This window comes from Somniosus microcephalus, chromosome 6 (assembly GCF_052327205.1).
Source record: "Somniosus microcephalus isolate GS21.2 chromosome 6, FLI_Smic_1.0, whole genome shotgun sequence".
Classification (NCBI taxonomy): domain Eukaryota; kingdom Metazoa; phylum Chordata; class Chondrichthyes; order Squaliformes; family Somniosidae; genus Somniosus; species Somniosus microcephalus.
The window spans coordinates 79,064,660-79,088,990 of NC_140992.1; the positions used below are offsets into that span (position 1 = coordinate 79,064,660).

At 41.0% G+C, this 24,331-nt stretch overlaps 1 protein-coding gene across 3 annotated transcripts in view; it reads right to left on the reverse strand.

The window, feature by feature from the left end:
- Window positions 1-289: 289 nt before the first annotated feature.
- ift80 (intraflagellar transport 80 homolog (Chlamydomonas)) overlaps window positions 290-24,331 on the reverse strand; it is a 165,322-nt gene continuing 141,280 nt past the window's right edge. The window contains exons 6-10 of one of the 3 annotated variants that reach the window (XM_085990416.1): window positions 8,322-8,501; window positions 5,825-5,943; window positions 5,394-5,468; window positions 4,432-4,595; window positions 290-678 (exon numbers count right to left, since the gene is read on the reverse strand). In XM_085990416.1, the coding sequence (XP_085846542.1) occupies window positions 593-678; window positions 4,432-4,595; window positions 5,394-5,468; window positions 5,825-5,943; window positions 8,322-8,501 (624 nt within the window). In that variant the 3' untranslated portion in view covers window positions 290-592. Of the gene's footprint in view, window positions 679-4,431; window positions 4,596-5,393; window positions 5,469-5,824; window positions 5,944-8,321; window positions 8,502-24,331 lie in introns of those variants that run through there. The other 2 variants (XM_085990418.1, XM_085990417.1) reach the window with 2 other exon arrangements.

Consider the following 24,331-nt stretch of genomic DNA (forward strand, 5'->3'; position numbering starts at 1 on the left):
TTACTGAGGATGCCTTTAAATATCGCCCCTGGAGCCGGCATCCGCCAGCTTGGCGCCTCCTCTCCCTTTCGCTGTTGGGGTGAGGTGCTAAGGCAGGTGGCAATAATGAATTTGGCAGATCGGGCGCCCAGTGAGCACTGCACGCTCACTGACGACACGATCTGCCTGGCGGTGAAGTCCCCGGCGGTAACTGGTAGAGGCGGCGCAACGGGAGGGTGGGCCAGATTTGCTGCGCGGCTCTGGATTCACCCCGCCCTGTTAGCACCCCTGCCAGGCGCTAACCAACTGAATTTTTCCCCAAGTCTTTATATAATGTTAATAAATATATGTATTTATTCCACAAAATAAGAAAGGTATATTTCATTATATGTACATTCTTTTCCGTTCGTTTGCATCTCCCATAGTAGGTATCTATTGCAATGTTATATCGCTGTATAAAACAATACTACAGTATTTTGTTCTTCACTAACCTATTGCCGCATGTTTAGATAGTCAACGTATTTTGTCAGAATGCAAAATATGCTGCACAAAGCCATTTTGAAGTGAACAAAATAGAACGATATACTGAAAGTAAAGTCCATGTGATCCATTTCTATTTATCACAACAAAATACCTTGTGAACAAGAGGTTTTCCATCACCAAGAGGTTTTCCAGAGAGTGCATCAATAAGATAAATTACTGAAACAAGAACACAAAATATATGGTGATGAAATTGATGAATATACTTGCAAGGGGATTACAGGAAACATATGGAATACTTACTTTACTCCATTCATGAAAAAGATCTCATAACTCACAAAACAAATTAACTTTATAAAAGATTACACTTTGTGCTTATCTGAAGAAACAGAAAATATCCTTCAAGTGAGTTAGCCTCATGAACTACCCAAGTGCCAAAGTTGGTCATAAGTGAGAAACTATCTATCCTGTAAAAATCCTGTATTTATAAGAATTGTTAAATAGTTTTCTGCTGTCTTGCTTTTCCCGTTCTTCAATGTGTTTATGCAAGAACTTTTTTTTAAAAGGTGCTGACAAAGTGGATTTTTCTCTTACTTGTATGTATAATGTCTTTCTTTTTAAAGATCATAGGGCTACTTTTAATTTGGTCTGGTGGTTGGTATTAGGGCAGTAGTGCTGCATTTACCACCCATTCCTGATCCAATCCCGCCTGTCACATTTTGCAAAGGACATTTACAAGGGTAGCCCAGACACCCACCTGAATCAGGTGGGAGCCTCAATAAATTATGCAAATCAGGGTTCTATGACCCACATAGGACCCCGACTGCAATTTTGAGGTAAAAGTGGAAGGAGCCTGAGTGGTGTACGCACCAGCCATTTGTGTACGCCATTCAGGAAGCTGCTCAAGGAATGGCCTTGGAAATATCTTCTTTTTGCTGTGTCCAAGAGGAGCAGAAGTGGGCTCGCTGCCCGTTTGTCCTCTGCTGGCAGTTAAAATCAACCTCTCATCTATCTTCCCTGACCCAAAAGAGATTTTCATGAACCATTACCATGAGCATTAACAATGGGCATGTTATTACCCCCCTGCCTTCAGCCAGTGAAAATTCCAAAGAAACAGGAGCTCAATTCATACCACCAAGATTACACACAAAACAATCAAAATTTACAAGACAGAGATGGATGAGGAAGACCATCCATAAATTTATTACCATTTGCCCCAAAGCTGCACCCTATTGTTTCTTAAACAACTCTTGGGTTTTTGCCTCTATGATTCTACCATTTCACATGTTGATCACTCTGTATGAACAAGAAATTCCTGACCTCAGTCGTACATTCGCCTTTTTAGTTTGAACTGGTATCCATTTGTTCTACTGTCACAATATAGTTTAGAGTAATTTTCCATGCTGTATACATCAATGCAATCACTTCGCAAACACCTTCTTTTGAGGCTGAAATGTTTCTCCAGTTATGCCTCATAGCTCAGACCTCTGACACTAGGGATCAGCCTCACTGACTTTTTCACTCTTATTACTAATGAAAGGAAATATACTCCATTACTTTGGTTGTATTGTTAGTCTCCAAGATACCATATGTACCATTGCAATAATGGCTGGTACTCAACAACCTAGGAGGGTGGAATTTAGTTTAAAAACCCAAACAAGGTTTTCCTCAAAAGTGAAACAAAATAGGGAACATTCACTTGATCAGTACAAAATTCTTGAAAAATGCTTATTGGAAAGTTTAAATATAATTTTACAAATAAATTGGAAATTGCAATATGTGCTCCTCCCTTGACTAAATGTGGATATGGCTACTATGAAGATTTAATTAAAAAACTTAAAATTATGTCCAGTTTTTGTCCAAAGTGAATTGGTAAGGACTATTTCCTCTGGTTGGGGAGTCAGTGACAAAGGGTCATCAATTAAAAAGATGAGCTGAGAGATCATGTGGCAAGATAGAAGAGAAATTAGAAAATGATGCGGGTTCAGGACTGGAGAAGAGGGGAGCTTTAGGGGAGTGGTGGCTTGGTGGACAATGGGAAGGGGGAATACAACAGAGGCAACTGAATGGATGGTTTCAATCTTAGTAACAAAGTAGTCCATGCACTTGTTGTTGGAAGGATAATGGAATAATAAAAATTCAAGATAGAAGGAGCCCATTTGACCCATTGTAGCTGTGCGGCTACCTCCACATCCGAGCTGCCTATTCTATTCCCATTTTTATGCTCTTTCTTCATATCCATTAATATTTTTCTTCTTTAAATGTTTCTAATTGTCTCTTAGATGGCATGATTAATTAAACTTTCAGTAAGTAGTCAGTTGTGGTAATGCATTCCATCTTTTAATCTTTGTGTGAAAAAAGTTCTTCAAACCTCACCCTTTATGCTTCTAGTACTAATCCTAATTGTATACACCTGAGACGCGATTTTGCTGACCTCAGCGGGTCTGTGGCGGGTGATGACGGTGGCGACCCCGCTGCTGACTCCATCCCGCTCTGTGAAATGAATTTCCCTTGATTGGGCTTGTTAAGCCCGCACAGCGCACTTCCCGGCCAATTAGAGGAAGCGGATCTGGTGACGTCATCAGCCGGTTTCCTTAAAGGGACCATGGCCAACTTTATTTTGATATTTGTGCTGTCAGTGTTCTACAGCATTGAAGTGCTGTAAACACTGACAATCACTGCACAAAAGTTCAGATCTGCACTCAGGTTCTCCCATGACTCCTTCCATATGCTTATGGAGGGAGTCACAGCACGCAGGGAGGTCCTCTTCCTTTCCCATGGGCGGAAGAGACCTCCCCAGGAGACCTAAACAGCCTTGTTGCACATTGCAGAGGAGGGCACAAGCAGGGATGTGGTCAAGAGGACCTGGGTGCAGTGGCACAAACCTTTCAATGATCTCAGTAGCTCATGAAACATTAGTACAAAGCCACACTCAACCTCATCCTGCTGTGCCTCTTATCACATCCCCATCACTCTGCCTTCCCTACCTTACTCCTTCACATCCTTACTCACACCAACTTACCTTGCACCTCCACCCATCCCTCTCTATCTACATTATCACATCCCCATCTCACTAGCCACCCCTCACATTCACCCTCATCCTAGTGCAATCATACCAACTAACAACACACAAGGGTAGCCACTTGGGTCTTTTATCCAAAGTTCATGTAAAGTTCATGTGCTGTCAAACATTGAAACTTTTATTTTCAACACTTTCCGTTCTTGGACAGATTTATGTGCACCTTTGGAAGTGGCTTAGTGAGTTGCAGTGAATGGTGAGACATAACAGTAACCCTGCAATGGTGGTGAGTGTGAAAAGAATGGCTTGGACATTGTAGGGATGCTTTATGGTGTTGGTGTAGGGTGGTGCCAACCTGGTGCATCATGTGGCAACCAGGGTGTACAGCGTCAAGTGAAGTAAATCTGGTCATGGTGAGGCCAGCCCTGCCCTCTAGAAGTAAAGGGAATTAAGGGTTACGGGGAGCGGGCAGGAATTTGGACATGAGTCTAGGTTCGGATCGGTCATGGCCCTGTGGGTAGCGGAGCGGGCCCAGGGGCCGTGTAGCCTGATCCTGCTCCTATTTCGTGTGTCTAATTCGGTTAGATTCAGGAGATGGTTCTGTGATAGTGGATTGGCGGTTAGGATCAGATCAGCCATGATCTTATTGAATGGCGGAGCAGGCTCGAGGGGCCGATTGGCCTACTCCTGCTCCTATTTCTTATGTTCTTATGTTCTTATGACATTGCACAAAAATATATTTTGACCACAGTAACTACAATACATTTATAGATTCCTTAGAATCCTGCAATTTGTGGTGTGTGCGCGCACTGGGGATGGGTCAACATTTTATATGCACATGGTGTTGCGTAAAAGGATTGCCGTTGTACAATGTAATATTTTTGTGCTGAACAATATTGAGATCTACAACATATATACATTTATTTACCAAATTAACAGCTCTTCCACCATACCTTTATCATCAGCCTTATCTCTCACGGCAATTGTATCATTGCTGAGTGAAACGGTCTGGGAGCTCAGTATGTCAGTTCTCATCCCTGGGAACTTGGGAGAAGAAATTAAGCGACCCTCATACGAATACAAATAAATCCCTGCTCCGTCAAGCAGCAAAAAGTGTCTGAACAAACAAATAAATACTATCACAGAAGAGGTTAAAGAAAGCTACTATAAGCATCTGCAAATTTGGAACCGTAATTATATATTGAAGTATAGAACCATCTTCATCTTATATTACCATTTTCTTATCAATGAATTAGATGTAAGTTATAGAAGCTTTGGACACTTTGAAGTATAACATCTGAGTTATGCTTTCAGTCAAACTGCAAATTAGTACTAATCAGTTGCACAATTACAATACTGCATGGTTAACCTTTTTAAAATGTATTATTAATTCCTCCCATTTTGTAAGCTACTTTCTTTTTAGGTTCTCTGTCTCTGTGCCATGCACCATTTCCTGACCTGGAGGATGGCCTAGAGACATGTTTCTAGTCCATTGCCAAAGGTGCTTTTGAACTAGGTACTAAGAAATGCATGGCTTGTAGTTCAGCATATTTCTACAACAAACACAGTTATCCTTCTGAGTATTCTGGAGAGATTACAACACCAAATAATGTATTTTTAAATCACATATTAAATATTAAGAGATAAACTATAGCCCTGTGTAAGATTCTACCCCTACATTATAAGAGTTGGTATTAGAAATTTATTTTAAAACATTTTCTAGAATATTTAACACATGTTAAATAATCACAAAACAGTTGATCAATTTTTCAATAATTGCTTAAATTGTGATAAATATTTTGAAGTGTAATTTTACATAATTGAGTGAGATTCAAATTACAAACAAAACTCCCTTTTTATCTTTGTGAAAGTTCTGTTTACAATAAGTGCCCATAGATTAATACTAATCCCTTACCTCTGTGCCTGTAGAATTAAACTAACAGTACCTTCTTTTAGGTCAAATACCAGTGGGGTATTCCAATTCTTCATACTGAAATAAAACACAGTAAACAGAGAATGTTTACTATATAAATTCACGATATACAAAGTTGAGATTAGGAAAGAAACCAGAGTGTAACACATTTAATGCATATTGTATATTATACACAGCTGACATTCAGCTCACCTTAAAAGATTTGGCTTAACATGTTTTTTCAAGAAGAATGGAGCCAAAAATAACGCAGATTCTATAAAAATATCTTTCGACACATCTTCTTTGCATTATTATCACTTAATAAAACTACTGAGATTTAAATTTACGACAGGAGATACGTAATTGACAAAAGATATCCAAAAGTAGCTTTGCCAAAGGACGTTGTATATTTTCAGAGAAAAGATTTTACTAACCTATACACATAACACTGCAATGAGGTTACAACTACCAAATGTCCATGGGACAACGAGGCCTTTATCACCCGGTCACGGAATTCTAAGACATCTAGTGCATCATTCAATACATTCCGCACCTGTTACAAAATACAATCAAAAATGAACTACTTCAAAGCATACTTCAGAACTTTTTATTTACTAGATATTGTTCTCTAGGATGTCTCTCCAATTAAACTAAAGATGACTATTTCTATTATGCTGAAGTGATAGAGCAGCCATGATCTATTGAATGGCAGAACAGGCTTGAGGGGCTGAATGGCCTGCTCCTGTAAATTCATCCTTTGTTTCACATGTGTCTCCAACAAAACCAAAATCAAATTAGAAATCACTGAAATAAAAACAGAAAATGCTGGAAATACTCAGCAGAAATCACTGAGCCTTTTGAGTGACTTACAAATGGCACTGTCAGTAAGATGATACCAAAACACATGATTAAAATACACTTGGAAGTGGCCCGTGATAAAGCAGAGGCATGTAGTCAATTTTAGCTAAATTAAGCATTATATGATTACAGGTAATATGTAACTGGTCAACTATTTTTATTTTATTCTGGTAAGTGCATCTACAGTTTTGCCCGGTAACTTGTAATACAGTACTTTAGGTGTTATTTTCATCAGGATGGGTGCTAGCAGATTCATTGCTGGAAATAGCACAGCCACACAAGTTATATTTCCATCTTATTGCTTTATGCTTAAATTTAAAGTGTCTGCAGAGTAGACTATCTGCACTCGAGTGACCATTTTTGTCAGCTGCAGCCAGCAAACCACTGAAAAGCAATGGATTTATGTCTGTATGGTAACTATTAACTTTTTAAATAAATTATTTTAAAACATGTATATTTTAAACTATTTATACCATGCATATCTGTCCTATTGAGAATTCTAGGCCATACATATAGCTTTCTCCATCTATTATGATGGATTTTTCAGTAGGTTTCTTTCTTACCAAACTACTCCAGTGAAATCAGTTACAGGGAATGGCCAGAAACATCGGTGTCCAGCTACATTTCTGACTGGCTCAGTTTATTTCAGTGGCAGCCAGAACTGCTGGAATGCTTTCTATAAGTTGAGTATGCAGTAATACCCAGCCAGTAAATTTTTTAATTCTTCTGAATCTAGGGAGAGAATCCTAGTCAAATCTTATATGAAGCCTGATTATGTTTTGATTAGAAATACCCCAAGCACCATTATGGCTGTTGAGTGTTGACTATTGTCAATTTCTTTCCACATTTCATAGAATCATAGAATGATGCACAAAATTAGGCCATTCAGCCCAACTGGTCTATGCTGGTGTTTATGCTCCACACGAACCTCCTCCCACCTTACTGCATCTAACCCGAGTCATGTATGTTAAACTAACTGCAGTAATAGATCAGCTGCAGCAGAAGTAAAAATTAAGAGCTGAAAGCTGGGCCTTGCATACAGCACAGAAGGAGGCCAGTCAGCCCATCGTGCCTGTGCTGGTTCTTTGGTAGAGCTATCCAACTAATCCCACTCCCCTGCACGTTCCCCATAGCCCTGTAAATTTTTCCCTTCAAGTATTTATCCAGTTCTCTTTTGAATGTTACTATTGAAATGTAAAATTAGTTGATTTCAACATTTTAAAAGGAGAAATGGATGCCAATATGCACTTTACTGGAGAGTCTAGAACTAGGGGGCATTTTCTCAGGATAAGGGGACGGCCATTTAAGACTGAGATTGGGAAGAATTTCTTCACTCAGAGGGTTGTGAATCTTTGGAATTCTCTGCCCCAGAGGGCTGTGGATGTTGAGTCATTGAGTATACGCAAGGCTGAGATAGATAGATTTTTGGACTCCAAGGAAATCAAGGGATGTGGGGATCAGGCTGGAAAGTGGAGTTGAGGTCGAAGATCAACCATGATCTTATTGAATGGTGGAGCAGGCTGGAAGGGCCGTATGGCCTAGTCCTGCTCCTAATTCTTATGTTCTTGCCAGCATAAGTAAACATTTCTAAATTCACCAGAAGAAAGCAGTGGTGGCATATTATCTGACCGTCAGCATCTTCTGATGTTAACCACTGGGAGGTGTCTTTACACAGCAATGGAAAAAAAGGTTCACCTGAGCAACATCTCAAAGTTACTGTTGGCAAAACTTCTTAAAATGAACTTTTCTTATAGTTTTCTTATTTCTGCAGCATATAGATGATGCTATAAAGACAAAATAATTTTTATACCATCATAAAATGGCTCTTAAACAACTATCCAGAAATATAGTCTGTGCCAGAATAAAAATTCAGAAAATAGGGGTCACAATGTCCACATGCTTAATCAGGGACTTTTCAATCTGAAGCTTTTGAACTACAAGAAGTTTGTCCCTGCAATGCTGGCAACTGGACAAGGTTTGTCCTTGACTAAGCGTTAACACATGTCTCTGAAAATCAAAAAAATGTCTTTTATTATCTAGCCCCATGTGGATTTGATTTTTAAGAAACTATACCTGCATAGATCTTCGTTTAGTCAATGTGATTTCAAAGTTCTTCCATTCCCAACGCTGTTCTATGATATGGGCAAAGATCACATGGCCATTTCCACAAGCTCCAGCTATTTGAGTACCATCAACAGACCAAGCAATGTTGAACACACTTCCTGTGTCTGGCTTTTCAAGTGCATAAGACCACTGTAACACAAAAACAAAGAGCATCCAACCATATTACATTTCATTTAGATTATTTCAGGGCAAATCAATTCTCTAGGTATCCAATTTGTACTTTGTTTACAAAAAGATAATATATTTAAAAGCGTCAGGTAATATTTGTTCCACCTAAATGTGAGGTAATGACCATCTCAAACAAGAGAAACTTCAGCCGTCTCCCCATGACCTTCAACAGCATTGCCATCACCAAGTTCCCCCAACATCAACATCTTGGAGGTCACCATTGCCCAGAAGCTTAACTGGACCAGTCATATCAACACTGTGGCTACAAGAGCAGGACAGAGCCTGGGTACTGAGCAATGAGTGGCTCACCTCCTGACACTTCAAAGCCTCTCACCATCTACATGGATGAAGTCAGGAGTGTGATGGAACACTCACCACTCGCCTGCATGGATGCCCCAACAACACGTAAGAAGCTCAACACCATCCAGGACAGAGCTGTCCATTTGATCAATGCGCCAGTCAATATCTGCCACCAGTGCACTGTGGATACAGTATGCATGATCTACAGGATGCTTGATCCTGGGTCTTTCTCTAGTTTCTCTCCTATCGTCTGTCATGCCCTCTCCAATCCTATCCATGAGACCCATCACCTGCTCCCTTGACCCTATTCCCACTAAACTGCTGATCATTCAACTTCCTTTCCTGGCCCCCATGTTAGCTGACATTGTGAACAGTTCCCTCTCCTCAGGTAATGTCCCCTTCTGTTTCAAAACTTCTATCATCACCCACTTCCTCAAAAAAACACCCTCAACACCTCTGTCCTTGCAAACTACCTAGTGTGTCTGAAGAGATTTTCTATTTTATAAACTCTAATTTTCACTTGCGCACATGCTGGAGGTACAATGCTGTGTGCCAGAAAATGTAGGATTTGCATGGGATTTACTTTTGCACTGCAAACACTTATTAACAACCAAGTAAATATTCACTCAAGTATATGCCGATTAATGCATATTACTCTAACTGTAGGTTTCCTAAAACTAAAAAGAATTCCTTAGTTATTTCTGCAGAGGTCTGCTCTGTTAAATGTAGCATAAAAAGGGTCACTTCCTTTCTCAGTGTACAGTCTTGCAACCACAATCTATTCTTACCTTTGCAAATGTTTCTGTCAACTGTTAATTTACCAGAGTCTAACATTGTCTTAAACAGCGCAATTGTTAGAAATAGCCAGTTATGTAAATCCTTTTTTTTATATACTAAAGTATACTTTATATGCATTCATTTTTAGTTGAGAATATGTTTGGAATATCAATTAGATGATTAGCAGTGATAAAATCCAATATTATACACATTGAAATGTAAAGTAATAGCTATTATTAGGTCTAGGAAACACACAAAAGGCAGCCATGTGTAATGTATTATGTTAATCTGTCATCTCCTGCTGTAGTATCGCTCCAACAATTTAGATCTTTACATGCAATTAAGTCAATAACTTCACCAAAAAAATTATCTAACCCACAGCCAACTGTACCCTTGCACCCTCACACAAAAGAACATTGTGCTGTGCAGTGTTACTGTACAATCAACAGTCATCAACTTTGACCTTCTTTAACGGGCAAACTGAACTTTTCTGAATCTGATGGGGTGGAAGAGAGATGTTGAACAAATGGAGTTCTTTTAGGCCAGCTTAAAAGTTGCTCTGAGGGAATGAAACAATCGCTTTCTGTTGTCTACATTACTGTAGGCCTCCACATATTCTTGCACCACAAATACAGCTGACATCTATCTGATGACCTTTGACCAAGAGAATCAGCACTTTATATATGCAGGTGGCTGGTAGCTACTAAGATTTCTAGGAGATTTAAAACTTAACTCTTTCTTGCCATACAACACTAGTGTATCAAAATAATGCTGTTGACCAGCAGAAAGCTTTCAGAAAAATATGCTTAGTGAATTAACTAACTTAAAGAAAGTAGGAATGGATTACAACAAAATGTATCCTTAAAGCACCAAAAATTGTGGAACCCTTATCATAGTTGCAGTTGCTTAGTAGTCTATCTACATGGTTATAGTTTTCCACATTAAAAATACTACAGGAGATGCCTGTTACACACTATGTAGAACACATGTACTTTTTGAACAGCATTTTAAAATCATGACAGTTTATGATCATATAAAAAAATACAAATGATTGTACTTCATGCCACAATGTTTTTTTAAACTATTGTACTAAGGATAAAAAATTGTTCATTTCACTGAATTTATCTACATGATGCACAATAAACTAAAATTCTATCTCTTTAATTTATCTAAACCTAAAATTTGCTTTATTATAATGTGCATAACATCAAACATCAATGCTGCATGAAAAAATACCACCAATTTTACATAGTAGCACAAGGGTCAATATTAAGCCTACCTGCCCACTAGAAACCGGGTGGGTGGGCAGTTTAAAATCAGACAGGTTACTTACCTGCTCAGATCCCGACCATTTCTGTTTTTAACCTACAGGGTTTTGCAGGTGGATAAGGCACCAGCCTAAAATAAGCGGGAGCCTTATAAATTTATGTAAATCAGGTTCACATCATGTCAATTGGAGCCCCCTGCCATACCATTTTAACAGAAGCCAGAGCGAGGAAGCTACAGCAACTTACCTGCTAGGCAGAAGTAGGTTTGAAGACTGAAGAGGCCCTGTCAGTTAAGTCTAAAACTTTCCTTCGTGAGGCCAGGGGTAACAGGAGTGTTCCTCCAGGCCCCACAGAGAAAGCCATGGCTTTCCCTGCCCCGGAATTGCGCTTTGTCCCTTCCCTTGCACGAGACATTTGTCAAACCCCTCGCCGCCACTTACTTGGAAGCTGGCAGGCAACCAAGACCAGCCTGATCTTCACCAGCCTGCAGTCGCTTTGTTCTGGTTGGGAAGTGGACCAGCATCCCGTGAGTTAAAATACTCCAGGCCAGAAATTTAGGCCAGTGAGTGAGTGTTATACTTGCCCCTTGCCATGTAACATAGTAAGTTTCAGGCAGTAGAAGAAATTCTGTCCATCTGGACCACCTATCCACAGTATTCCTTTGATACATTTCTAATAACCCTGAATCCAATTTGTTGTTGAGAATTTGTGTAGTTCCTTCTTGAAATCCATCAAGGTTTCTTGTTCCACCACCCATGCTAGTACTCTGTTCCACATATTTAACATGTCAATGGGAAACCCCCCCACCCCCCACACGCCCAAGCCTCCATACCATTTTAACAGGGGCCTAAGCGAGGAAGCTGCAGCGGTTTAGCCGCTAGTCAGAAGTAGGTCTGAAGACCTTACTTTTAGTAAAAAAGTGCTTCCTACATTTCCTATTTTCTTTTGTTGTCCTTCATTTGTAAATATGATCCCTTGTTCTTAAATTCTGTACACGGCAGAAAAGATTACTTGGATCCAATTTGTCCAAAGCTTTTATCATTTTAAATACTTATATCATATCCCTTTTCAGTCTTCTCTTTTCAGGAGAGAAAAGACCCAGGCTAGTCAATCTTTCCTCATACATCATCCTATTAAGTTCTGGGATCAGCCATTTTGCCCTTCTCTATACCCTCTCCAATAACTGAATGTCCTTTTTAAAATAGGGAGTACGCAGTATATCAGGTGTAGTCTCACCAGGACCAAATAGTTTTAAAATGACCTCTCTGGATTTATATGTTATCCCCCTTGCAATGCATCCCAACATTCGGTTTGCTTTTTTAAGAGTCTGAGAAAATTGTGCTGATGGTTTTAGTGACCTGTCCACTAAAATCCCCAAGATCTCTCTCCTGCTCTGACACCTCAAGTACATTTCCATTTAGTACATAATCTGTATCAACCTTCCCTCTACCAAATGTCATAATCTTACATTTTCCTGTAGTAAACTGCATCTGCCATTTCTCCGCACACTGATCGAGCTCGTCAAGATCCTTTTGAATTTGTGCGCATTGATAGTCATCATTTGCCACTGTTCCCAGTTTGGTATTGTCTGTACATTTGGACACAGTTCCTTCCTCTAAATCATTTAGAAAAATTATAAACACCAGCAGCCCCAACACTATGCCTTGTACATTCTACTGCTAACTGGCTGCCGTTACCTGCCCATGCATTACTACTTATTGTCTACCAACCAACTATTTGCCAATCCATTTTAATACAGTCCCATCTAGCCCATGGGCTTGGATCTTATGTAGTCGCCTATTATGTGGTACAGCATTAAATGCTTTCCTGAAATCCATCCTTGCCATCCATTACCATACTTTCTCCCCCAGTCTCTTTTCTTTTACTGCTACCCAGGCTCCGATAGTGGGTGCATTTAGCCTAAACTACAAGTTCAAGCTACAAGTTTAAAGCTACCTGTGCAGAGCCCACTGCCCATCCTTCGACCCTGCTTGTTCTTTGTTTCCATTCAATGGCAGTAATGCTGCTCAAATTTGACATCCCAACTCCTGAATTCCTCTGAAATCAGGACTATGGTGCTCTACTCTACGCTGCTGTTACTCTGCTCTACTACTCAGTTACTTCATGTTTTAAGGAAACCTTTTCTGTTCAACAGCCAATCCACAACCTGCTGCTGTTACCTGCTGAACTTCTGGCTGTACTTCCGTGTCACACTGTTCTCAACCTCGACATCCTATTGGACCCCGAGCTCAGCTTCCAACCCCATATCCTCTCTATCACAAACACCGCTACTTCCATCTCCGTAATATTGCCCCTTTCCACTGCTGCCTCAGCCCATCTGCTGCTGAAACCCTCATCCATGCTTTTATTACCTTTGGACCTGACTATTCCAGTGCTCTCCTGGCCAGCCCCCTATCTTCCACTCTCTATAAACTTGAGTTCCTCTAAAAATCTGCTGCCCGTATCCTAACACCAAGTTCATTCATCACTGCTGTGCTCGCCAACCTACATTGGTTCCCAGTCCACCAATGCCTTGATTTTAAAATTCTCATCATGTTCAAATGCTTCCATGGCCTCGCCCCATCCAATCTCTGTAACCTCCTACCGCCATATAACTCTCTAAGAATTCTGCATTCCTCTAATTATAGCCTTTTGTGCATCCCCGCACTCCCTTCGCCCCAGCATTAGCGTCTGTGCCGTCAGCCATCTAGGCCCTAAAGTTCAGAACTCCCTCTCTAAACCTGCTCGCCTCTCCACTTCTCTCTCCTCCTTTAAGACCATCCTGAAAATCTACCTCTTTGACCAAGCTTTTAGTCACCTGTCCTAATATTTCCTTCTTTGCTCGGTGTCAATTTTTGTCTGATTACGCTCCTGTGAAGCATCTTGGGAAGTTTTCCTAAGTTAAAGACACTATATAAATGTAAGTTGTTGTTGCTATTATCTATCAGCTCTGTCATCTGCTCAGAAAAATCCGATAAATTAGTCAAGCATGACTTCCCACTCCTAACAGCATGTTGACTGTCTCAGATTAGCTCATGCCCCTCAACGCCCCTTATATTATTCCTCATTATACTTTCAAACACGTTGCCAACAGTGGAATTAAGTCTTACAGATCTATAATTCAATGGTTCAGCCCTTACCGCTTTTTTGAAGCTGAGGGCTATATTTGCTATTTTCCAATCCTCTGGGATTTGGCATGAGTCCAGGAAAATATTTGCAAAAGGACTTACAATCATTTGAACTTATTCCATCAGAACCCTGGGATGAAAGTTGATAGAGCTAGGAGCATTATCTGCCTTGAGCTTCAATAACCTCCCTTACGATTTAAAAAAAAATCAGTCTACATTCACCTTTAAACTGTACCTCAATTCTGGCATTTCTCCCCTCATTTCCTTTCTGAACACTGTTGAAAAAGAATGGTTAAGTACTTCAGCAATTTCTCAGTCTTCAGACACCACTTCCCCATTCTCATTTTTTAGTTGGCCAATTCATCCTTGCATCTTTTGTCTACTCCTGGCATACATTGAAGAATGATTTGCTGTTCTGGTTTATGTTTCTAGCTATGCTTTCTTGGTGATCTTGTTTTGCAGCCCTTATCAGTATTTGGCATTCCTCAGCTTATCTTGATAGATCTCCCGATTCTGTTCTTTTCCTGAATAATAAAACATTTTGAATGCTTTTCCTTTCTCCCTGAAGCCTTTCACATCTTTGTTCAAAACACAAGCCACCTTCAACCTACTGATAAATTTTAGCAGTTAAAAAGACTGCCATCGGTAAATTACACTCAAAAATAATAATAATTCTGTATATTCTATTTGTAAATATTTGTACCTCACCTCATCGCAAATAGCTTTTTAAACAAATTAACCATGTATTAAAATATGAAGATTATTAATTTTTAAGGGTAGCTTTCCTCATTCAAGATTAAGTATGAGTAATAACAGTCTGAAGACTACTTCATCTGCGCTCTCCTTGATTCCATGCCGCTTCACTAGACATATATTTAGGGTGGATTCTTTCTTTGAGGTGTTTGGTTTTTTACTGCTACTGAAACTGGCAATTCAGCAATGGAATTACAAACTCACACTGCACCACTCTGTGGCACCTTACATTTATGGACTCCATCACCTTGCAGCTGCAGTCTTTTTAAACTGGCACAGTTGAAGCAGACGTTATTACTAAGGCTTGGCCTATGTAAGTGCCGTGAAAGAAAACATGAAATCAAAACTCATACAGGAAAACAATACTACAAATTATAAAACCCACAAGTCAAACAACGAATGTAGCACTATTGGAAATATATGTCCCATTCACAGCATGCAAGTAACTGATGCGGATAGTGATGAAGAACTGAGGATGGCTATGTATATCTGCGTAGGCATGGGGGCATGAGGGACCATCATAGCACAACAAAAGAAAAGGACGGATATCCTAGCTATGTGGCTTGCACACTCACGATATATGGGTAATAACAAACAAAGAAAAAATTAATTCACCAGGCCAGGTGCAGTTCAGTAAATTAACAATTATTTTACTTCTTTAAAATTATAAAAGAGTAGAATTCTGATTGGTGAAGTTCATGTATGAACACTAAATGTGCTCATACTACATTCCTTATTTTAAGCCATTTATTTTGCAAGAATGTTGAATGAGTGCATTAAGCTGTTGTATGGTAAATTTAGCCATTGGAAGTTCTATCCTGTAGTCCTTATATAAGTTGGTGCCTTTATATTTAATTCATAAATTTGAAAACTATGAATGTGCATTCTGCCAATATCTGCACTGATATGGAATTTAAATGTATCTTCTGAGTTAGTATCCTATGTATTGGTTGTCTGGGTGTGTGCCTTTGCAAATAAATATTTAAAATTATCTTTAATTCTTTTTCTTTTTTTTTTTTTACTTACAAATATATTTTAATACCATCAGGTAAAAAGTTGCAAAAGGAACATCTGCTCTGTGCTAAAACTATATACCAGATCCTATCTAAGCAAGGATCTCTGGGTAAGGAAAATGATCTTACTGTTGCATTACTGCTTACCTAATGCTTTTAAAGAAAGAAGTTTGTTTTGTAACTTGATTTCTTTTACAGTAGACAGGAAATATGAAATAGCCTAGTTCTTTAAGCACTTGGCAGAACAGCAACAAAAAAATCAGAATTCAAACCTTTAAAAGGGACTAGTATCATGGGTGTCTGACTTCAAGCCAACAGCATGATGCTGTGATAATGACAGTGTCATAATGGAACTGGTACAGCTGCTTATAAATAAGTTTGTATAACTGTCTTTTGAAAAGGTTCTGAAAGGACAGTAAGGAAAATATGGTGTATTAGCATTTTCTACCAGAACAAAATCCCCAAAAAGTAATACCTGCTGAGAACAATGAAGTTAAATATAGCTAACATTTTTTGTAGGTATAAAATTCTTCTCAATTTATTGCCCACTTCTTCTGATGCCGCGCGCGGTTTCATGCTGGGGTATGTTTCCATGAGTGATGGAATTCAGTATCTCATTCAAGTGATTATTCTTTGTGAATGAGTCCTGACAGTGAGTCCCAGCAAGCTATTTGACCACATGGAGGGGACATCACAGCGCAGCCTCATTCTGTCCTCACCAAACAATCATGCACACAATTTCCAGCACAGATCACTGGACAACAATCAGGAGGAATTAGAACTTTTTTTTTGCCATTCTGTAGCCCAGGGATTTTGTGGCCAATTATTGCATCCTGTGAGATCAGCTACCTCAGCACAGACTGGAGGACTATCCTGGCACCTCCCCACTCTCTATACCTCAGTACCACATTAGGAAGTGCATTTACCTATTGAGGCACTGGGATAGCTCAGATATACAAAACACTTGATTAAATGAATATAAAAGCAACTGTTCATGAGATTAATAAAATGTAGGAAACAGAAGGCATAATCAAACTTATTTTGTTCTGTAGAAACAAATCTTAAGAACAAGGGGCCTTTGACATGAAATAGGTTAAAGTAACAAAGGAAAATACAATTAGTGGCTATTTGCAGTTTTTTTGTATCATAGTTGCAAATGACATTTTTATTTGGCACAAAATGAATGATTGTGACACAAATCTAAAAACATTTTACACAAAGGTAGTCTTAACCGGTAAGATGTAGGAAATTTAATTAAATCCACAAGGACCACTATGAATAGATATGTATTTTAAGATAAGTCAGTTAAGTGATATGTTCTCTTTCTCTCAAAGTTACGCCAATTTTTTAATTGAAATAATGCAGAGTTTACTGTTGGCAGCATTTTGTAACCTCTGGCTATTCTCAGTACACTTCAGTTCATGAAATTGCAACAGCATCTAACTCTCCCCCAACCACATATTGGTACTGCAGCAATAATAGGGGTATCGTAACACACTAGGCAGTGGTGATCCTGGTGGAGGCAAATGAGAGGGAGATCTCGATCAGGTGGTGAGGGAGCAGTAGGTCTCACTGCCCAAATTTAAATTATATGCCCACTTTTAGAATATAAACTTGTCACACTGTAATTACATCCTCCCACCAGTGGTGGTACCAGCACACCTCAGTTCTGTGTCTCCTAACTCCTCAGAAAATACTGCAGGAAAACTCTTGTGCTCCAATCAACTCTACTTCTCTGTTCCCAAATTGTAATGTTTTGCTATTCAACTACAAATAATAAAATCGAAGTATTTTTATAAAAATAAGACAATGTATGAGTTTAAAAAGGGAACAGAATTATGTCTGTGTGGCCTGCCCTCTAAACTCTTTTCAGCTGAATACTATACTTGGTCTGACTCTCTATGTACAATGCCAGTCATAGAATCATAAAATGGTTACAGCACAGAAGGAGGCCATTCGGCCCATTCAGTCCGTGCCGGCTCTCTGCAAGCGCACTCCAGCTAGTCTCACTCCCTCGTCCTTTCCCCGTAGCCCTTCAAATTTTTTCCTTCAGGTACTTATCCAATTCCCTTTTGAAAGCCATGATTGAGTCTGCCTCCACCACCCTCTCAGGCAGTGCATTCCAGATCCTAACCACTTGCTGTGTAAAAAGGTTTTTCCTCAGGTCGCCTTTGTTGCCAATCACCTTAAATCTGTATCCTCTGGTTCTCAACCCTTTTGCCAATGGCACCAGTTTCTCTCTATCTACTCTGTCTGGACCCCTCATGATTTTGAACACCTCTATTAAATCGCCTCTCAACCTTCTCTGAGGAGAACAACCCCAGCTTCTCCAGTCTATCCACATAACTGAAGTTCCTCATCCCTGGAACCACTCTTGTAAATCTTTTCTGTGCCCTCTCTAAGGCCTTCACATCCTTCCTAAAGTGCGGTGTCCAGAATTGGACATAATACTCCAGTTGAGGTCAGACCAGTGTTTTATAAAGGTTCATCATAACTTCCTTGCTTTTATATTCTATGCCTCTATTTATGAAGCCCAGGATCCTGTATACTTTTTTTAAACCACTTTCTCAACCTTCCCTGCTTTGTGCTGCAATGATTTGTGCACATATACACCCAGGTCTCTCTGTTCATGCACCCCCTTTAGGATTGTACCCTTTAGTTTATATTGCCTCTCCTCATTCTTCCTACCAAAAAGTTTCACTTAGCACTTTTCTGCATTAAATTTCACCCGTCACGTGTCCGCCCATTCCACCAGCCTGTCTGTCTTCTTGAAGTCTATCACTATCATCCTCACTGTTCACTATACTTCCAAGTTTTGTGTCATCTGCAAATTTTGAAATTGTGCCCTGTACACCCAAGTCCAAGTCATTAATATATATCAAGAAAAGCAGTAGTCCTAGTACCGACCCCTGGGGAACACCACTGTGTACCTTCCTCCAGTCCAAAAAACAACCATTCACCACTACTCTCTGTTTCCTGTCACTTAGCCAATTTCGTATCCATGCTGCTGCTGTCCCTTTTATTCCATGGGCTTCAACTTTGCTGGCAAGCCTATTATGTGGCACTTTATCAAATGCCTTTTGTTAGTCCATGTACACCACATCAACCACATTGCCCTCATCAACCCGCTCTGTTACCTCATCAAAAAACTCAATCAAGTGAGTTAAACACGATTTGCCTTGAACAAATCCATGCTGGCTTTCCTTAATTAATCCACACTTGTCCAAGTGACTGTTAATTTTGTCCCGGATTATTGTTTCTAAAAGATTCCCCACTACCAAGGTTAAACTGATTGGCCTGTAGTTGCTGGGTTTATCCTTATATCCTTTTTTGAACAAGGGCGTAACATTTGCAATTCTCCAGTCCTCTGGCACCACCCCTGTATCTAAGGAAGATTTGAAGATTATGGCCAGTACCTCTGCAATTTCCACCTTTACTTCCCTCAACATCCTAGGATGCATCCCATCCAGTCCTGGTGACTTATCTACTTTAAGTACAGCCAGCCTTTCTAGTACCTCCTCTTTATCAATTTTTATCCCATCCAGTATCTCAACTACCTCTGCTTTCACTATGACTTTGGCAGCATCTTCTTCCTTGGTAAAGACAGATGCAAAGTACTCATTTAGTACCTTAGCCATGCCGTCTGCTTTCATGCATATGGCTTCTTTTTGGTCCCTAATGGGCCCCACCCCTCCTTTTACTACCCGTTTACCATTTATATGCCTATTGGATTCCTTTTGGATTCCCTTTTATGTTAGTTGCCAATCTATTCTCATACTCTCTCTTTGCCCTCTTATTTCCTTTTACACTTCCCCGAATGAACTAATAAAATTAAATGTAAAGGACGTGCTCAGCAAATTATGTGCCACAAAAAAATATTCTAAAATCATATTAAATGTGGATATAGCAAAAACCCCAAAAGGAAAGCATAAGCTGGTGCTTCAAATCATTAAGGTTTTCAAAGGCAGAAAACAAAAGTTGTTTGGGGAAAAAAAATCATGTAACTGAAAGCCTGAAAATGCAAATTAAGTAGTATATATGCCCAGTAAAAAGAATGGTAAAGACAAAAAAAAAATGCCAAAGTGATATGAAAGAGAAAATTAACCTAAAGCACAATACTTCAAAAAAAACTATGACTACAGGAGGAGGTAATTTCATTTTTGTTCAGTCATTGTGAAGAAACTGGCAGTATCCAATTTCTTTGCCCTGAATAATCAGCAATGAATTCAACTGCTCCTTAACATGCTTGGAAGATCGGTTTCCGACATTTCTACTTTTGCTACAAGATGAATGTCATGTTCCCCCCTCAATATTTTTTAACCCTGTGGGAATCTGCAGTTAATTTCCATGAAGTTGATTCAACCTTTGTGACAGAAGATGAAAGCAAGTTTCACCTCCCAAATTGCAGCAAGATAAACCACCCATCCCCCCAATCGCGGCAAGAAACACTCCTCCCGTCCCCCAATCGCAGCGAGACACCTCCCGTACCCCAATCGCAGCGAGACACCTCCCGTCCCCCAATCGCAGCGAGACACCTCCCGTCCCCCAATCGCAGCGAGACAACTCCCGTCCCCCAATCGCAGCGAGACACCTCCCGTCCCCCAATCGCAGCGAGACACCTCCCGTCCCCCAATCGCAGCGAGGCACCTCCCGTCCCCCAATCGCAGCGAGGCACCTCCCGTCCCCCAATCGCAGCGAGACACCTCCCGTCCCCCAATCGCAGCGAGACACCTCCCGTCCCCCAATCGCAGCGAGACACCTCCCGTCCCCCAATCGCAGCGAGACACCTCCCGTCCCCCAATCGCAGCGAGACACCTCCCGTCCCCCAATCGCAGCGAGACACCTCCCGTCCCCCAATCGCAGCGAGACACCTCCCGTCCCCCAATCGCAGCGAGACACCTCCCGTCCCCCAATCGCAGCGAGACACCTCCCGTCCCCCAATCGCAGCGAGACACCTCCCGTCCCCCAATCGCAGCGAGACACCTCCCGTCCCCCAATCGCAGCGAGACACCTCCCGTCCCCCAATCGCAGCAAGACACCTCCCGTCCCCCAATCGCAGCGAGACACCTCCCGTCCCCCAATCGCAACGAGGCACCTCCCATCCCCCACTAACTGGCGGGGACCATGCCCACGGGTCCATGGCTCCTGCCCATCAGCCAGGTTGTCAATCTCACTGGCTGTTAGACAGGAGTCTGCAGTAGGTTATTTAAATGAGGTCGGCAGGGCCTCCACATCCCTGGCCTTGACAAGTTTTTCCTGCGCTCCCTCCCCGCCTCACCATTAATATTGGGGCCCATGTTTCTGGTCTTCCTTAGATGTGAATGGAGGTGACCTCACCCCTCTGAACCACCTCTACCCACTTCTGCACATTTGTGCTCTGTGTATCACCCAAGGTGCTGCCTTCAAACTAAATCCCCGAGGGTGGATGGATCTGTGTTAATGCTTTGCAGAGTGATTTTGAGTGATGCGATGCCAAATGAGTTGCTGGGAGATTTCATTTCTGAGGGCCCTGAGACAGCTTCTTCTTCCATACTTGTAGACACAGGGGCAAAAAGTGTTCCAAGCTGTCCCCATAACAGCTTGTTGCCAAACATGCTTCGCCAAAGGTCCGGTGTAGCGCTGATGATCTATGAAAGCTTTTGTGTCAATCACTGTGTTACTGAACAGGATAGAAAACTGAAGAGAAAAATTGCTGTATAAACTCTAGGCTGGGCCTATGCCTCCTGCTTCTCCGTCCAAAACCCATTGCTAGCTTTGTAGGGCCTTCTCCTCAAAAGGTTTTCAAGGATACAAGGTAGCCAGAGCTGTTCCAGTACCCTACATTACAACAGTGACTACACTTCAAAAAAGTACTTCATTGGCTGTAAAGCGCTTTGGGACGTCCGGTGGTCGTGAAAGGTGCTATATAAATGTAAGTCTTTCTTTCTTTACCAATAGTGTCCCAGTTGTTACGCGTTGCCTTGTCCCACAAAAACAGAAGCATGAATTGCTTAACTGCCATTGGCACCATCAATTCTACCTACACCCATGTACCAGGGTACCCTACTTTGGTATTGTGAAGACAGAACATGCAGCATACAGGTGCTGGTAATGCAAGGAATTGGCAGTGGGTTGTCCTGTGTATCCTTCTACTGAAGGAGGTGAGACTGGGTAAGAGAAGTGCTGGAAAGTGCAGTCCAATGTAATGGGCACCCATGTGAAAGTGGAGACAAAGGGAAAGAATGCATTAGTGGGAATCAATCGAAATATCATGACAGTAATAGTTTGTACAGTGCATAAATATGAACTGATGTTGTGGTCTCTTAGCTTGCCCATCCTGGTGAGGCTATTGGATTCCTTGCGACAATGCTGCTGACATTTATGGAGTTTACAATCTCTTACCAACTCTGCATCACACCATCTTTCTGCCCAATGGCCATCTCACAGAGCGATCCCTCTTGAGCTGCATTTGTTGTAGCAATATTTCTAGCACCTGCTCATCAAAGCAGGGGGCTCAGTGTCTCTCCCGACTGTTACTAGACATCTCTTCAGCTGAACTGTGCCACCTTGCTTATCAGCAGTTTCATTTAGGCTATTGCAAGCTGAGCAGCAAACAAACTCCCTCCTCCAGTTGGGTGTGTATCCAATTCCAGGTGCTAGATATGCCTGATATCTGGCCACAACACACCTATTATCTGGAGCCAAAATTATCGGTGTGTGCATTTTGGAAGTGTTCCATATGAGTTGCACTCAGGAGGAGGGGCGAGGGAAAGGAAATCAACCCCAGCATCTCTGAAAACTTAGTTCTAAGTCCACCATGTTGGCCACTGGGGAATATTTGCTAACTCTATTGGAGCACACATTGCTATAATGTAGTTTTTGGACTTTAAACTTTAAATTTTTTTTATTTGAAATTTGATGAATGGAAAAATTATAGTAGCAGGTAAGATAGGCTAAATGAAAGTGTATACATCATTCCTCTCTCCTCTGTATATACTAGTGATGATATAAAAATAACATTAAAAAAGAAAATTTACAAAAGTTTTAAGTGCAAACGCGATTCTCTTTTCACTCTTGACACTTCAAAATGAAAAAAATATCTTCAGGCCAATATAAGAGTATTTTTAATATTACAGACCTGATTCCATCTTTTAAAATAAGCAATTCCTTAGCTTTATGGCAGCCAAAGACTGAAGTAGATATGAAATATTAAAAATAAATAAATGCAATATATAAGTCAAATAATGAACATAAGATTTCAAACACAGGTTAACGGCAATGATAACACAAAAATGTGATAATATTGTAGAAAGAGCTCAGGTAAAACACAACAGCTTAGCGAAAGAGTTTAAGTCCAATATAGCAACATAGAAGATAGGAGCAGGAGTAGGCCATTCGGCCCCTCGAGCCTGCTCCACCATTCAATGCGATCATGGCTGATCATCCAAATTCAGTACCCGGTCCCTGCTTTCTCCCCATGCCCCTGGATCCCTTTAGCCTTAAGAAATATATCCAACTCCTTCTTCAATATATTTAATGAATTGGCCTCTACTGCCTTCTGTGGTAGAGAATTCCACAGGTTCACCACTCTCTGGGTGAAGAAATTCTTCCTCTTTTCTGTCCTAAATGGCCTACCCCTTATCCTTAGACGGTGACCCCTGGTTCTGGGCTCCCCGACCATCGGGAACATCCTTCCTGCATCTAGTCTGTCCAGTCTTGTCAGAATTTTATAAGTTTCAACGAGATCCCCTCTCATTCTTCTAAACTCCAGCGAGTACAAGCCCAATCGACCCAATCTCTCCTCATACGTCATTCCTGCCATCCCAGGTAACAGCCTGGTGAATCTTCGCTGAACTCCTTCCATGGCAAGAACATCCTTCCTCAGATAAGGCGACCAAAACTGCACACAATACTCAAGGTGTGGTCTCACCAAGGCGCTGTACAACTGCAGCAAGACATCCTTGTTCCTGTGCTCAAACCCTCTCGCTACGAAGGCCAACATACCATTTGCCTTCTTAACCGCCTGCTGCACCTGCATGCTTACCTTCAACGACAGGTGCACAAGGACGCCCAGGTCTCGTTGCACTTCCCCTTCTCCCAATCTATTGCCATTCAGATAATAATCTGCTTTCCTGTTTTTGCCACCAAAGTGGATAACCTCGCATTTATCCACGTTATATTGCATCTGCCATGCTTCTGCCCAATCACCCAACCTGTCCAAATCATCCTGGAGTTTCTCGGCACCCTCCTCACAGCACACACGCCCACCCAGCTTTGTGTCGTCTGCAAATTTGGAGATATTACATCTAGTTCCCTTGTCTAGATCATTAATATATATTGTGAATAGCTGGGGTCCAAGGACCGATCCCTGCGGTACCCCACTAGTCACCGCCTGCCACTCGGAAAAAGACCCGTTTATTCCAACTCTTTGCTTTCTGTCTGCCAACCAGTTCTCTATCCAAGTCAATACCTTGCCCCCAATCTCATGTGCCTTAACTTTACACGCTAATCTCTTATGCGGGACCTTATCGAAAGCCTTCTGAAAGTCCAAATACACCACATCCACTGGTTCT